The 13762-nt window shown below is 42.1% G+C and overlaps 1 protein-coding gene across 4 annotated transcripts in view; it reads left to right on the top strand.

Annotated features, from left to right (window-relative positions):
• Nucleotides 1-13762, top strand: part of DCBLD1 (discoidin, CUB and LCCL domain containing 1) — a 50253-nt gene that overhangs the window by 22925 nt on the left and 13566 nt on the right. For all 4 annotated transcript variants that reach the window (XM_053275509.1, XM_053275259.1, XM_053275328.1 and 1 more), the window contains 4 exons: nt 6213-6264; nt 8558-8630; nt 9730-9863; nt 13214-13254. In XM_053275509.1, coding sequence (XP_053131484.1) covers nt 6213-6264; nt 8558-8630; nt 9730-9863; nt 13214-13254 — 300 coding nt within the window. The remainder of the gene's footprint in view (nt 1-6212; nt 6265-8557; nt 8631-9729; nt 9864-13213; nt 13255-13762) is intronic.

Below are 13762 nucleotides of genomic sequence, written 5' to 3' on the forward strand. Positions count from 1 at the left end.
TTCTTATTTCTCTAGTCTCAATATGGTTCCTTGAGTAACTCGCATCCTACCATGCACTATGGTAAAAAATGAAGCTCAGACTAAAATTTAAATGTGTTAAAAACCTTCAATTGAAGACCAGTTTTAAAAGCCACCCTGAGCCATTTTTGGAAGGGTAGTATATAAATCGAATGAATGAATGGAAATCCCATTTTTTAAAATCCTAAATTTCACATCTACTCCATACAATGAGTACATTCTTCTACCCTCTCCTATATTATTTTCTTTTTCCAGCTTGCATTCTGGCTACCTGCATGTTTCTTTCATCTTTCACTTGCACATTTACCTTTGGAATGATGGGTAAAAGAACAAATGTAAGAGTACAGCTTAAAGAGTTGCTTCCTATAAATCACAGAAATGCATGCCTATGATGTATAGCATGTAATTCAAAGTGGGATTCAGTTTAAACCTGATCTTAATCCAAAGGGTTTTGCATACTTAAATGTGCCTGATTTTGAGTGTGTTTAAAAACTTAAAAAAGAAACAACTGTCTTGTCCTACTTCTCCCCCCACCCACTCCATGTAGTGCTTCATCCTGTGTAGATGTATAATGTATTCCTTTATGTCATGTCGCCCATTTTCTACAAAATTTACTTGCCTGGAAAATATGGTGGCACTGGTATTCCCTTCCCTCCCCCACCCACCCCCAGTCAGAGAAATAAAGCATGTTGGAGGTGGAGGAATGGATATTATTTTATTTATTTATTATGTTTACATTGTATATCCTGCTCTTCCTCCAAGGAGCCCAGAGCGGTGTACTACATACTTAGGTTTCTCCTCATAACAACCCTGTGAAGTAGGTAGGCTGAGAGAGAAGTGACTGGCCCAGAGTCACCCAGCAAGTCTCATGGCTGAATGGGTTGTAACCAGCCAAGAGTGCAGAAGGTAGTGTTTAGTAGCTAGAAGGGCAGGGGAACAGCTGACCAATACTGCCTGTTCAGGAAAGGAGTCTGAGATGGGCAAAGCTGGCTGCAGATAGTCTCTTTGTCACCAAGTCCGTTGCCGTGGGAAGGGAGACAGTGGCGGTTACACAGGGAAGGAATACCTTGGATGAAGAGATTTTCTCTTGCAAGAGGTTCAGGGAGAAAGAATGGGAAACCAAAAGAATGCTGGGTGAAACAAGACTGTGATAAACAAACAAAAATGGGGAGCAGTATCTTAAAAAATTGTTTTTGTTATTTCTTTGTGTAAACCGCCCTGAGCCATTTTTGGAAGGGCGGTATAGAAATTGAATGAATGAATGAATGAACGAAAACACAGTGCAAAAAAGTTGATGAAAATGACTGCGGGTTCTTATGGCTGCAAGACAGCCATAAGCATAAGCATCTCTGACAGCTTTTAAAAAGTCTTTAAAAACACATCACTTCACCCAGGCTTTTAATTAATGTTGTTTTAATGGTTTTAATGCTGTTTTAAAATATTATTTTAAAATTTTAAAATTGTTGTAATGTGTGTGTTTCCCCCTTCCCCACTTTTGTCTTAACAAATGTTTTGCTTTGTTTTTATCCTGTTGTAAACCGCCCAGAGACGTAAGTTTTGGTATAAATTTTTTTTATAAATAAATAAAGAGCTGATGAATGACAAGAATAGCTGCGAGTTCTAATGACTGTAAAACAGGTAGTGCTAATACTCTGTTTCGTGTAACTTCTTCAGTTACAGTCAAAAACTATTAATACAGGTCTAAACAAAAGGAAATAGTATTGGAAACAATCATGATCATCTTTGCTAGATAAAATAGTGAATTTAAAGTATAGTAACCTGTGGTCTATAATCTTCTTAATCCACTTAAGGCTGCAATGTTTGTTTATTTACTGATTCTCCTGTTTTCTGAAACACAAGCCACAAATGATTGATTTTGAGGTAAATCTTCCAACTAGTGAAACTGTTACATTAAAAAGCTCAACTTGTAATCTAGAGCAGGGTTCCTTAACCTTGGGCCCCCAGATGTTGTTGACTACAAATCCCAGAATCCCCAGGCACAAAGGCCATGTCTGGGGATTCTGGGAGTTGTAGTCCAACAACATCTGGGGACCCAAGGTTAAGGAAACCCTGATCTAGAGGACCTGTAGTTTCTGGAATATACTCTTCTCCAATACCTCTTTAACAATTGCTCTCTCATGGCTATAGTAGCCTTACTCTTATAATGCTAAGCTTTGTAATCTTGGTTAACCTGCAGGCAGCTGTAGTTATATTTTTGCTCTAACTGAGCATGATTGAGCTTACACATACATTATCTAGGGATGTCCACGGAGGCGCAGTCCGGCACTGGGGGGTATGGAGCTTTAAGGGCAGGGGGGTAGTACTTGCCCCTCCCGCCACTTTTCCTGCTCCGGCGCTTGACCTTTTTGCAAAGTTTTTGGGGCGGCAGCGTTCCTCCCTGCCCCCATCGTTGCCTGGCAAAGAAGGAAGTTGAGTGTACGCATGCACCCATTGTGTGACGTGTGCATGCGTACACAACGGCAACAGACATGCGCGTGCCTCAATGGGCGCATGCGTACACTCAACTTCCTTTTTTGCTGGGCAACAACGGGGGCAGGGAGGAATGCTGCCACCCCAAAAACTTTGCAAAGAGGTCAAGCGCCGGAGCGGGAGAAGTGGCGGGAGGGGTAAGTACTACCCCCCACCCTTAAAGCTCCATACCCCACCCCCAGTGGACCGGCCCCAATCTGGACTCTACCATGGCTGTGGACCGGTCCGGTGCACATCTCTAACATTATCTTCTTTTCCTGCTGTTTGAATACAAGAAGTCTCACAACCTTTTAGCTAGCATAGGCTTGATCATGATTGTTTTACAGAAAAGCTGAGTATTCGATTTTATCATTTAAACCACTAGGAGTTATACTGTTAGTTGGGGAAAAAACATTTAGTCTCTTTCTGAATCAATATCTTCAGTTTGTCCACTTGATAATATATGCGTGATTCAACTTTATCAATAATCATGACTAGGGATATGCACGGAACCGCGGAGCTGCGGTCCGGCACAGATGTGGGGGGCTCTTTAAGGGCGGCGGAGGGTGTACTTACTCCCCCCCCGCCGTGTTTCCCCCACTGGCACGTTCGTTATGAAAAGCTTTTGGGGCGGCAGGATACCTCCCTGCTGCCCCTTCCCCCAGTCGTCGGCAAAAGGCTTCAAAAAACCTTTTGTGCGTGCGCACATCATGTCTCTGTGTCGTGTGTGTGTCTTAGAGACGTGACGTGCGCACACGCAAAAGGCTTTTTGAAGCCTTTTGCCGATGACTGGGGGAAGGGGCGGCAGGGAGGTATCCTGCCGCCCCAAAAGCTTTTCATAACGAACGCACCAGTGGGGGAAACGTGGCAGGTGGGGGTAAGTACACCCTCCCCCGCCCTTAAAGAGCCCCCCACATCTGTGCCGGACCGCCGAACTGCCCTCATGTCCAGACCGGTCCGGAGGCCTTCAGAATGGCCTCTGGAACGGTCCGGGCTCATCTCTAATCATGACTTAAGTCCTTAAAATGATGGTGGTTTTGAAAGTGTTAAATTAATGTTGTTCCACCTTTTTCAACTTTAAAAGTACTCCTGTGTTTGTGTATTCTTATTTTCAATGGGCGAGTGGTTTGCCCTACATGGGCAAATTAACGTGCCCATTACATGGGCAAATTAATAAATATATAACATTTGTCGTCCCACAACTGCCAAATAAATTGAATTGAAAAGATTTTTCTAAATGAGGTAGATTATATTGTCTTTCATATATATATGCCTGCAAGACGTACAATGACTGCATTTAAAAGTCCCTTTAAGAATTGAATTTTCTTGGCTAGATTTATGTCCTATATATGCTCAAACTAACTTATTCTTTAGAGAAAAGCCTCTCCTGTAGCTAATTGTTGGACTCTGACCACAACTTTCTGTATGTTCTACTAAATGCCAATGTTTATATATTATTCTTTTGATTTGGTTAGGCAAATGGGTGTGTTCCATGCACCCATAATTTTTTCTATCTTTACTAGCAACATTTTCACTTTTTGTTTTTAACTGTCCCTTTCTAGTTCTGTTTGATATCTTGTCTACTGCAGTTTGGATTAATTTCAAGGGATAGCCTCTATTTCCAAATCGCTCTACTAGCTTATTAACTTCTGTTTCATATGTATTGTCTATAGCAGTGGTTCCCAATCTGGGAGTCTCCAGATTTTGCTGAACTACAACTCCCATCACCCCTCAATATAATTTATGGTAGCTGGGGGTGATGGGAGTTGTAGTTCAGCCACACCTGGAGGCTCCCAGATTGGGAACCACTGGTCTAAAGTACAATTCCTATGTAATCTTATAAACTGATCAAATGGTAAATCGTTCTTCAAAAAATTGGGATGATAACTTTTATAATGCAAGTATGAATTCTTTATTGGTTTCTTATAATTGGATACTATAAAACTCTCTTGTGTTTGTATAACCATTACATCTAGAAAGGGTATGTTCTCTTTATCTGTGTGGCTAGTAAATTTAATATAGATGTCTACTGTGTTGATCCATATCATAAATTGTTGGAAGATCTCCTCTTGATCCTCAAACAAGATGGAAATATCATTTATATATCTTCCATAATAACTAATTTTAGAATAATATGGATTGATGGATTTAATATGCAACTAGATTCTAGCCTAGACATATACAAATTCACTATTTTATCTATCAAAGAGGATCATGGTTGTTCTAATACTTTTTCTTTTTGTTTATACCTGTATTAATAGACTGTATTAACTGACTGTAATTGAAGAAGTTACACGAAACAGAGTATTAGCACTACCTGTTTTGCAGTCATTAGAACTCGCAGCTATTCTTGTAATTCATCAGCTCTTGCAGCCATAAGAACCCGCAGCCATTTTCATCAGCTATCAGCTCTGCAGGTATTCAAAATTGCCTATCGAGCAAATTGTATATAGAATCTTCTTTGGACATTTATATTTATCTCTCAAGAGACTTACAAAGCAATATTTAGACCTATAATTGCACATTGTTAGTTTATTACAAACTTTGTAATGCATTGCAACATGGTTTAATAGATTGAAAGAAGTTATATTAAGATATGATATATACTGGTCACATTACACCTTTTGTATAGTAGTATCTGTTTTTCCCCCCTTTTGCTCTGAGACAACCCCAGTCAACTTGTCTAACTATATTTGAGTGGGCTGAAAGGGAAATAACTTGTTTTGTAGTAGGCCTGATCTAACCACTATCAGCTGCCCCTATTTTCCATGTACTACAATGCCTACAATTGTATAGGGCGTTATAATTGAGAGTTTATACTGTAAGAAATATAGAATTACTGAACCTGTTATTTTGCAAATGAGAAAAACATACATTATATGTAATTTTTTTATATAGGGAATAAAAGACAAGGGAATGTAAATTTGATGTACTTTCTGTTCACTTGCATAGGAAGAAGTTTAAACTCCCATATATTTGACCGCATTACTCGTTATTTATTTAATCTAGCAAATTTCAAGACAGATGAACTAAATGTAGATTTTTATGATGGCTAGAACGTGAAACTTCAGGTAGATTTACATGGGGAAACAGTTCGGATTTTGTCTTCACTGCTATGTTTCTATAATGAAGAATTGTATAATGTTTGACTAAAATATATTTAAATGCTTCATAAGAATCAGAAATGTTACAGAGCATGTCAAAGAGAAAACATTTGAAAAATACCCCTGAGGTTACATGGTTTAGCTGGGGAGCTGGGGGGAATCATTAAGAATATTACTGACAAATGTACAAGAGATCCTAAAAGAAATTGGGGAAAGATGATTAAACTTCAACAAAAAATTTTTGTTAGGCCTGTGGACAGCAGGCCTAAAAATCCTTCAGAAACATTCTAACAAATTCCAAAAATAGTTGTCATAAGTTCCTTCCAGCACATTTGCTTGCTAATTGCTTTAGGATGTAGGATATGAATGATCCCCTACTGAATTGGTTGTTCTGGGGATAAGTTCTTGTATAATTGTTCTATACAGAACAGCGAACCCAAAGCTGGGAGGGAAAATAGTGGGGTCAGGAAGTGTTAAAGAGAGGCAAGAAAAAGTTGATCAGTTTGACTATTGACTGCTCTTAAGGGAAGCTTGAGAAAATGTTTTAGCTTTAATTTAGTAGCCACATCTTTTATGTATGCTGTACATTCCAGATTCACAAATAACTCTTATTTTCAACAGATCTAATCACATGTCTGGACAGAGCAAACCACTATGTGGAGACTGAGTACAGGTAACTACAGGTTTAGGAGTTATATGCTCTGGTGATTCATGTTGCATCTTGCACATTACTGCTGTAACTGGATAAGATACATGACCACTTATGATATGCTTGAAACCCTGCTGCCAGCCACAGGAATGTGTGTCCTTTCCTAGATACATTTAGGAGTATGTAAACTTAAATCTGTGATTATCTACTGGTTGTTTGTCTGGGAGAGAGACCAAAGACCTCTTTCAAGAGACATCGCTTTCCAAAATCTATCTCTCTATCTATATATTTCTCCTGGGTGTGCCAGGGAAAATGTGTCCTGGCAGCCCAGCTGATTGGCTGGGCTGCGGAGGTGCCTGATTGGCTGGCACACCCAGGAGGAGGAGAATTGGCCACTGCGAGCCATGGCCGCTGGCGGGCCCGGCCTGGTGACGGGTGGTGGCTGCAGGCCCGGCAAAGCGGTGGCAGGCCCAGCCAAGGTGGTGAGGTGGCTGGCGGCTGGCCCCGATACTGGGGCAGAAGGCGGAGGTGGGGGGAGAGGTGGCTGTCCTACCGCTGGCCGCAAAGACTGGCAAGCAGCGGCAGCAGGCATGGCAGGCCGCATAGGCGGCACTTAGTGTGGCGGGCCCGCTGGCACGACAGGCCGCGTAGGTGGCACTTGGTGTGGCGGGCCTGCCGGCGGGTCAGGCCACGGAGGCGGCTCTTGGCCAGGCGTGCCGGCCAGGCGGAGCCCATGGGAGACTGGGGTGGGAGGGAACCGGGTGGCGTGACTTTCCTGTTCGCTGCCCGGGAGGAGGAGCGGTGGCGGCGGCCGGGTAAGTAGAACTTTTAAAAATGCAGGGGGAGGGGGTGGTGAGGGGGAGGGCAAGAGGGAGGGGAAGGGGAGGGCAAGAGGGAGTGGGACAGGGGGAGGGGGAAGGCAAGAAGGAGTGGGGCAGGGGGAGGGCAAGAGGGAGTGGGGGAGGGGGAGGGCAGGAGAGAGGAGCAGGGGGAGGGGAGGGTGAGAGAGAGGGGTGGGAGGGAGGGGAAGAGAGGCAAGAGTGTGGGGCAGGAGGGAGGGAGGGAGAGTGGTGCAGGAGAGAGAAGGGAACAGCCAGCCCCAAAGAGCGCACAGATGCTCTGTGCGGGTTAGCTAGTGATTAAGAAATGCTACTGCAGACTTCTGATTGTCTTTTATCTCTAGTGTCGCCAAGGTGCTCTTGGTCCCTAATTGTAGAAGCTGGGGTGGGAGGTGGAGAGATTATAAGAATCTTGCAGAATCGGACCTAATAACTGAAAGCATATCAATGTCTGTTTAAATGAGCATTCCTTGCACTGGGTTTAAAGAATAATAGAATGCAAGCCCAGTTGTTAAAAGTGTGAGCAGCTTTATGCAATTGTCTTGTTGAGCTATCTTTCCTTTTAATTGTCACTTAGTCTAGAGCATCTTCCTTTTGAGATAAGGCTACATTTGGGGCTGCTTAATTTAGAAAAAAGGCTAAGGGAGGACATAATAGAGGTTTGTAAAAATTATGTATGGTATGGTGTGGTGGGGGAGAGAAGAGGTTTTTCTCCCTCTCTCACAACACTAGAACCAGGGCTCATTCCATTAATCTGGTTGCCAGAAAACATAGGATCGACAAAAGAGAGTACTTTTTCATGCAGAACATAATTAATCTATGGAATTCTTTTGTCACGCAGTGTGGTGATGGCCACCAGCTTGGATGTCTTTTAAGTAAAGAAAGACTTAATATATATTCTTAATATATATTTTTATACTTAATATATATATTTTAAAGACTTAATATATAGACTTAATAGATTTCAGTATAGAAATCGAATAAATAAAAAATAATAAATAAATAAGTGGAGCTTAGACACATTCATGGAGGACCAATCTATCAATGACTACTAGTCTGGATGGATATAGGCTACCTCCAGGTTCAGAGGCAAGATACCAATTTCAGGAGAGAAACCGCAGGAGAGGGAGTCTTCCTTCATCTGCTTGTGGGCTTCCCAAAAGCATCTGTGGCAAACAGGATGCTGGACTAGAGAGGCCTTGGGCCTGATCCAGCAGGGCTGCTGTTGAGTTGTTCCCTGAACATACAAGTCAACAGAAGGAATCTAAACCGGAAATTTGAGTTGCTGTCTTTGTGCAAATCTGTGCCACTACACTCAGCACATGAATCTGACATACTGGAGAGGGAAATGAACCTAGAAGCAATTTGCTTTTCAAAAGGTTCTTCATGTTCTGCTACGCAATGTTCTTGGCTTAGCATGTGAGACACTGCCCAGCAGTCCGTGCTCCAAACAAGATTTCCCCTTTTCTCCATTGCAGCAGGTACTGTCCAGCTGGCTGCAGAGACCTAGCTGGTGAGATATCTGGGAACATAGTGGAAGGATACAGAGATGTAAGTATCTGGAACAAAGAACAGGTCCTGAGAAAGATGGCGGGATCCCAGTGTTGCTTTCTGGAAAAGTGGTGGCTCCAAATAGAAATACAAACTCAAAGTTTAACCCTGGGTTCAGAGACCAGTAGAACAACTTGCTATGCAAAGTGGAGGATAGTCCATTGTGCTGAAGACTCCAGACCTGGTGTGGGCAGAGGGCCATATAACTTGCATTTTCTGTTTTTATGAGTAAGTGATTTAATCTGTGGTGAAGACTTAACCACTGGTAGTAGACAAGTCCTGCTTATCAGCTGAACTTTTGGAAAGGCTGCCCCACCCCTACAAAAAACAATTGTAAATTGCTTATTTTGTGTTAAGATCTTTGTGCAGTTTTCTTAGCTTATTGAAAATGTAGGAGGGAATTCATCTGTTCTCCTACTGAGCAACAGAATAGTGCACTCATACATGGAAAGAGGATGGTCCTTTGTGTCTTGATCTGATCAACAGGAAATGTAGTCCACTATTCCTTTGGTATAAGTTGTTTGGAAGTAGGTGTCCACCTTTTTGTTTTATATGTGCACACAGTAATTCTAAACCCTGTCATTGTGCTGTTTTCAGACAAAGTCTAATTGTTATGGTGCTTTAGATGCCAGTTGCAGCCAGTTCAGTTTGCTAAACTAACACAGCTATATCTCTTAGGGGCTATATCCAAATTTAACCAAATTTCCTCAGCCTTGCTGTGTGTATCATAATTAGAATATCTTCAGCAAAACTATGAAACCATATTCCTTTACTCTCCTGCTCCTTCTTCCTGTATCATAGATAATTGCACTGTATTAATTTCTGAGAAAGCATGCGTGAGGAAGGATTACTCAGTTAAATATTTACCTTGAAACACATTTGTGTATCAAATAAACTTTTCTAAAACATTTTGGGGCTCTCTTATCATGAATGATTTCTTCCAAATAGCATAGTAATTTACAGAGAATTGTTGCATTCCCTTTTCTTTTGAAATTTTTGAAGAATGTTGACTCCTAATTTCTATATAGTTTTTGAGGATGTTGACGGAGAGCTTCTGGAATACTAAAACCTTGGCTTTTCTCTGATTTCTGGACATCAGACTTCCTTGTTGTGCAAATCAGCCATACATGCTGGAGTTATTGCAGATGAGTTGGGTGGCCAGATCAGTGTGATTCAGAAGAAAGGAACAAGTCGGTATCAAGGAATTCTGGCCAATGGCATCCTTTCACAGGAGTAAGTATAGTGTGCATTTACCTTTCCTTTTGTGCATTCAGGAAAGATGGAAGATCTCACTACCTGACCATAGCAGAGGGAGAACATGTGCTTGTGCTTTTCATACTCTTAAGGGGGGCATTTGCAAGTGGCTAGTAGGATATTTCCATTACTTATTTGCTGTGGGTGAAAGGTGATTTAATTTATCCAAGGTAGAATTTGAATTACAGATCACCAAGGCTTAATCTGAAGCTGGCATTTTACACTAAGACTCTGCCTGAGACCATGTTGCAGGGTGGCACCCCTACCTGCTGTGACTTCAGGGTCACTTATTGTCAAACTTGATACACACAACTTGAGAGCCCTAGTGTGCACACAATTGGGGTAGAAGGGTGCACTTGCACCCTTCCAGTTCAGTAATAGCCCAGGTAAAAAACTTGGGCTACCCAGTGGGGCAGTGCTGGGATCGGGCCCAATCCCAGCACTCCACATGAGCAATCCTTTCCAGGTAGGGCTGTGCAAGCCCAGGTAGGGCTGCTCATGTGAACAGCTCCAATGGGTAATGGTACAATAATATGATAGAGTTTATTATTTGTAATGAGCTGGAGAGAGTTTTCAGAGAATAATCTTGTGTTGCTTACCTGACTGACTTGTGTCGCTTACTTGTGAAGAGAGATGTTTAGGATTATGTTAATCTAGTTAGTTGATCTAGCAGACTCACCCCTAAACACTGGCATAGCATCAGTGTGTCTGAATGCAATGATGGCTGTGTTGATTTGATTTAAATAAAATTCTCACTAGTCAGGGAGATTGTATTTAATCATAATTTCCTAGTAAAAGTACATTCTTGTTGTCTAATATAACCTTAATATATTGTCAGGGACAGATTTAGGTTTCATTTCATTTTTAGAAGGTAGGAACAGACTGTATTAGGTTCACACCTCATTATGCTATTTCATTCAGGCAACCAGGCCTCACATTTTTTGTTGCACTGATTCCTTTTCGCACACATGTCTGTCTTATCCATGGGTACAGGAACTTTATTAAAATATTCCCAAATGGAGTCTCTTTTACGGCCTGCTGCCATGCTAGGCATTTTCCCTCTACAATGGAGGATACACTCGGAAAACATTTCCTCAGGACTTCATGAATATGTTCTGTTCACTTTTGGTTTCACTTTCTATCACCTTCCCCTGTCGTTTGCATTTATATCCAAACTCCTCCTTGCTAAGATCTACTCCATCCCCCCAATCCTCTATTCATTCATTGGCCTTCTTTAGCCCGATTCAGACATTATGCTGTACAAGTGTACAGATGTTTGTACACATGTACACATTTGTGTGAATGACTGTTCCTGGGTTCATTTTAAATGTGAACCTGGATACTGGCCCTTCAAATGCACAGTACAGAGAGGAGTGTACTGCTGTACCTGTTTCCAATGTAACATGTGAATGACTGTACTTCTGTACAGATTTGTACCTGTGTACACTGTACACTCACAGTACAATTGTTGAACATAATGCTTGAATGGGCCTAAAGTCTTAGCATTTTTAGAGAAAGAGGGGCAAGGGCTTGAGTGTGTGTGTGTGTGTGTGTGTGTGTGTGTTGCATGTACACCACCTGCAGAATAGGATCGATCAGGTCTCTTGTCTCTCATCTTCATATACTGCTGTTAACTTGTTCATATAATAAAATTAGAAGTTATGATTAACATTCATTATGAAAACTTTGACCGAGGTCCTCGTTTAATATATATATATATATATATATATTTAAATTTAACATCCAATTTAAATTTTTAAAAAACTGATTTAAAATTTTAAAATCCTCTCTACTGTTTAAAATCATCTATTATATTAATTCTCCTGGGTGTGCCTTGGAATGTGCATCCCAGCGCCCAGCTGACTGGCTGGGTGGTGGACAGGCCTGATTGGCTGAGGTGCACCCAGGAGGATTGGTCGCCACGGCGGCAGCAGGCCTGGCCACAGAGGCCAGAGGCAGTGGCGGGCCCAGCCACAGAGGCAAGGCCCAGGAAGGTGGGGGAAGAAAGTGGGGTGGGGAAGAGAGGCGGCTGGGCCTGGAAGTAGAGACTGGGGCAGAAGCAGGGGGGGGGAGAGGTAACCGCCGGCCCTAAAGAGCGTACAGATGCTCTGTGTGGGGTCAGCTAGTTTTTATGAATGCTGAATGATTGTATCTCTGCTACAGTAGGTGGGGCCTATGTGCTGGTTCAGCAAGTTTTGGAATAAAATTGGATCAAATTGGGAATTAAGTAAATAGAATGATTTCACCCTAAAATCATATTGATCATTTTATTTACTTGATATTTTTTAGCCTACTTTCCAGTAGGCTTGTAAGATCACCTGGCATTCTGTTTGTGTATCCACCCTTCCCACCTCCCCAACACCTTTGCAATGCCTGGATCAATGTGAACCAAATCTGGTACAATTGTAGGGACACCTCAACGGCATAGTTTGTGATGATGTCATCTACCCCAATCTAAGATGCGGACGTGTAAAACTTTTGTGGCACAAGTGAGCTAACTTGTGAACTGCTTAACCAATTTGAACCAAATTCTCTGCAGCTGTAGGGACACATAGGGACTCCCCAGTGGAGTAGTTTGTCATCCACACCAGTTCAAGATGGCGAATGCGTAAACCTTTGAGGCACAAGTGCACTAACTTGTGGACAGTCCAACTGATTTGAACCAAATTTGCTACAGCTGAATGGACACATAAGGGATGCCACAGTGGTGTAGTTTGTGATGTCACCTACCCCGATCCAAGATGGCAAATGCATAAACTTTTGAAGCGCAAGTGCACTAACTTGAGGGCTGTCTAACCGATTTGAACCAAATTTGGAACAGCTGTAGTGACACACAGGGACACCTCGATGGTGCAGTTTGTAATTATGACATCCACCCCGATCCAAGATGGTGGACACTGGACATTTGAGGCGCAAGAGATCTAACTTGTGAACTTTGATTTGCATAAATCTAGCCCAGATGTAGAGACAGTGAAAGGAAAGTAGGCTGATTAGTTCTTACTAGAACAACTTGTTAAAAATTACTACTATGTTTTGGGTGACATAATGTTGTGCATGCAGAAGACGGTTTTTGTGTGCTCACAGAAAAGGGAGGGGCAGTCTTTGCTGATTTCCCCCCCTTCCCACTGATGCCCACTCCCCCAATATCCCTCTGCAAGCTAGGAGAAAGAAGAGATGCGTTGGCAATAGTGTGTGTGTGTGAGAGATGGAGGGAGGGAGGGAGGGAAGATGGTAGTATGTTTTTAATGTTGACTGAGGTGTTGGGTGTACAAAGGCGGTGTACCAGTCTTATGAGGTAGATAACCAAAATGCTTTCCTTCCATTTACAGTGGCTCTCTGTCTGCCAAGCGGTTTATTTTTTCCTCAAATGGTGAGAAATGTTCTTTCATTTTATACATTAAAACACAGTCCAGGGAAAGTTAAGCTTACAAGGCCAATTAAAATATTATTGATATTATTTATACCCCATTCTTCTGTGTTAACATGTACCCAAAGTGGCTTACAAGTCACCGGCTTTACTGCGGTGCTGTTGCTTATGTGGCAGGGAGGCAATTTGTGCCGACCTACCCTTACCTGGAAATACCCTACGCTACCCAAAACTATGTCCCTGAGGGATGCTCAAGCCTCAAGCATATTTTTGGGTGGTGCAGAACACTTTAGGAGAAGATGAGATTAGTAAGAACTACCTCTTCCCACCCCTAAGCAGTCACCATAGCTGCATTGATAGAAACCCGCTGCATGGGCACACTTTGCCTATGCATGCAGCCTTAATCAGGGAGTCAGTAATTTTTTGAAAAATTACTGTTTCAGAATTTAAAAAAGAAAAAACCAAAAAAACACAACCCACCACATATCAACTGGCTGATGTTGGTTGTTGG

The sequence above is a fragment of the Hemicordylus capensis genome, chromosome 1 (assembly GCF_027244095.1).
Source record: "Hemicordylus capensis ecotype Gifberg chromosome 1, rHemCap1.1.pri, whole genome shotgun sequence".
NCBI lineage: Eukaryota > Metazoa > Chordata > Lepidosauria > Squamata > Cordylidae > Hemicordylus > Hemicordylus capensis.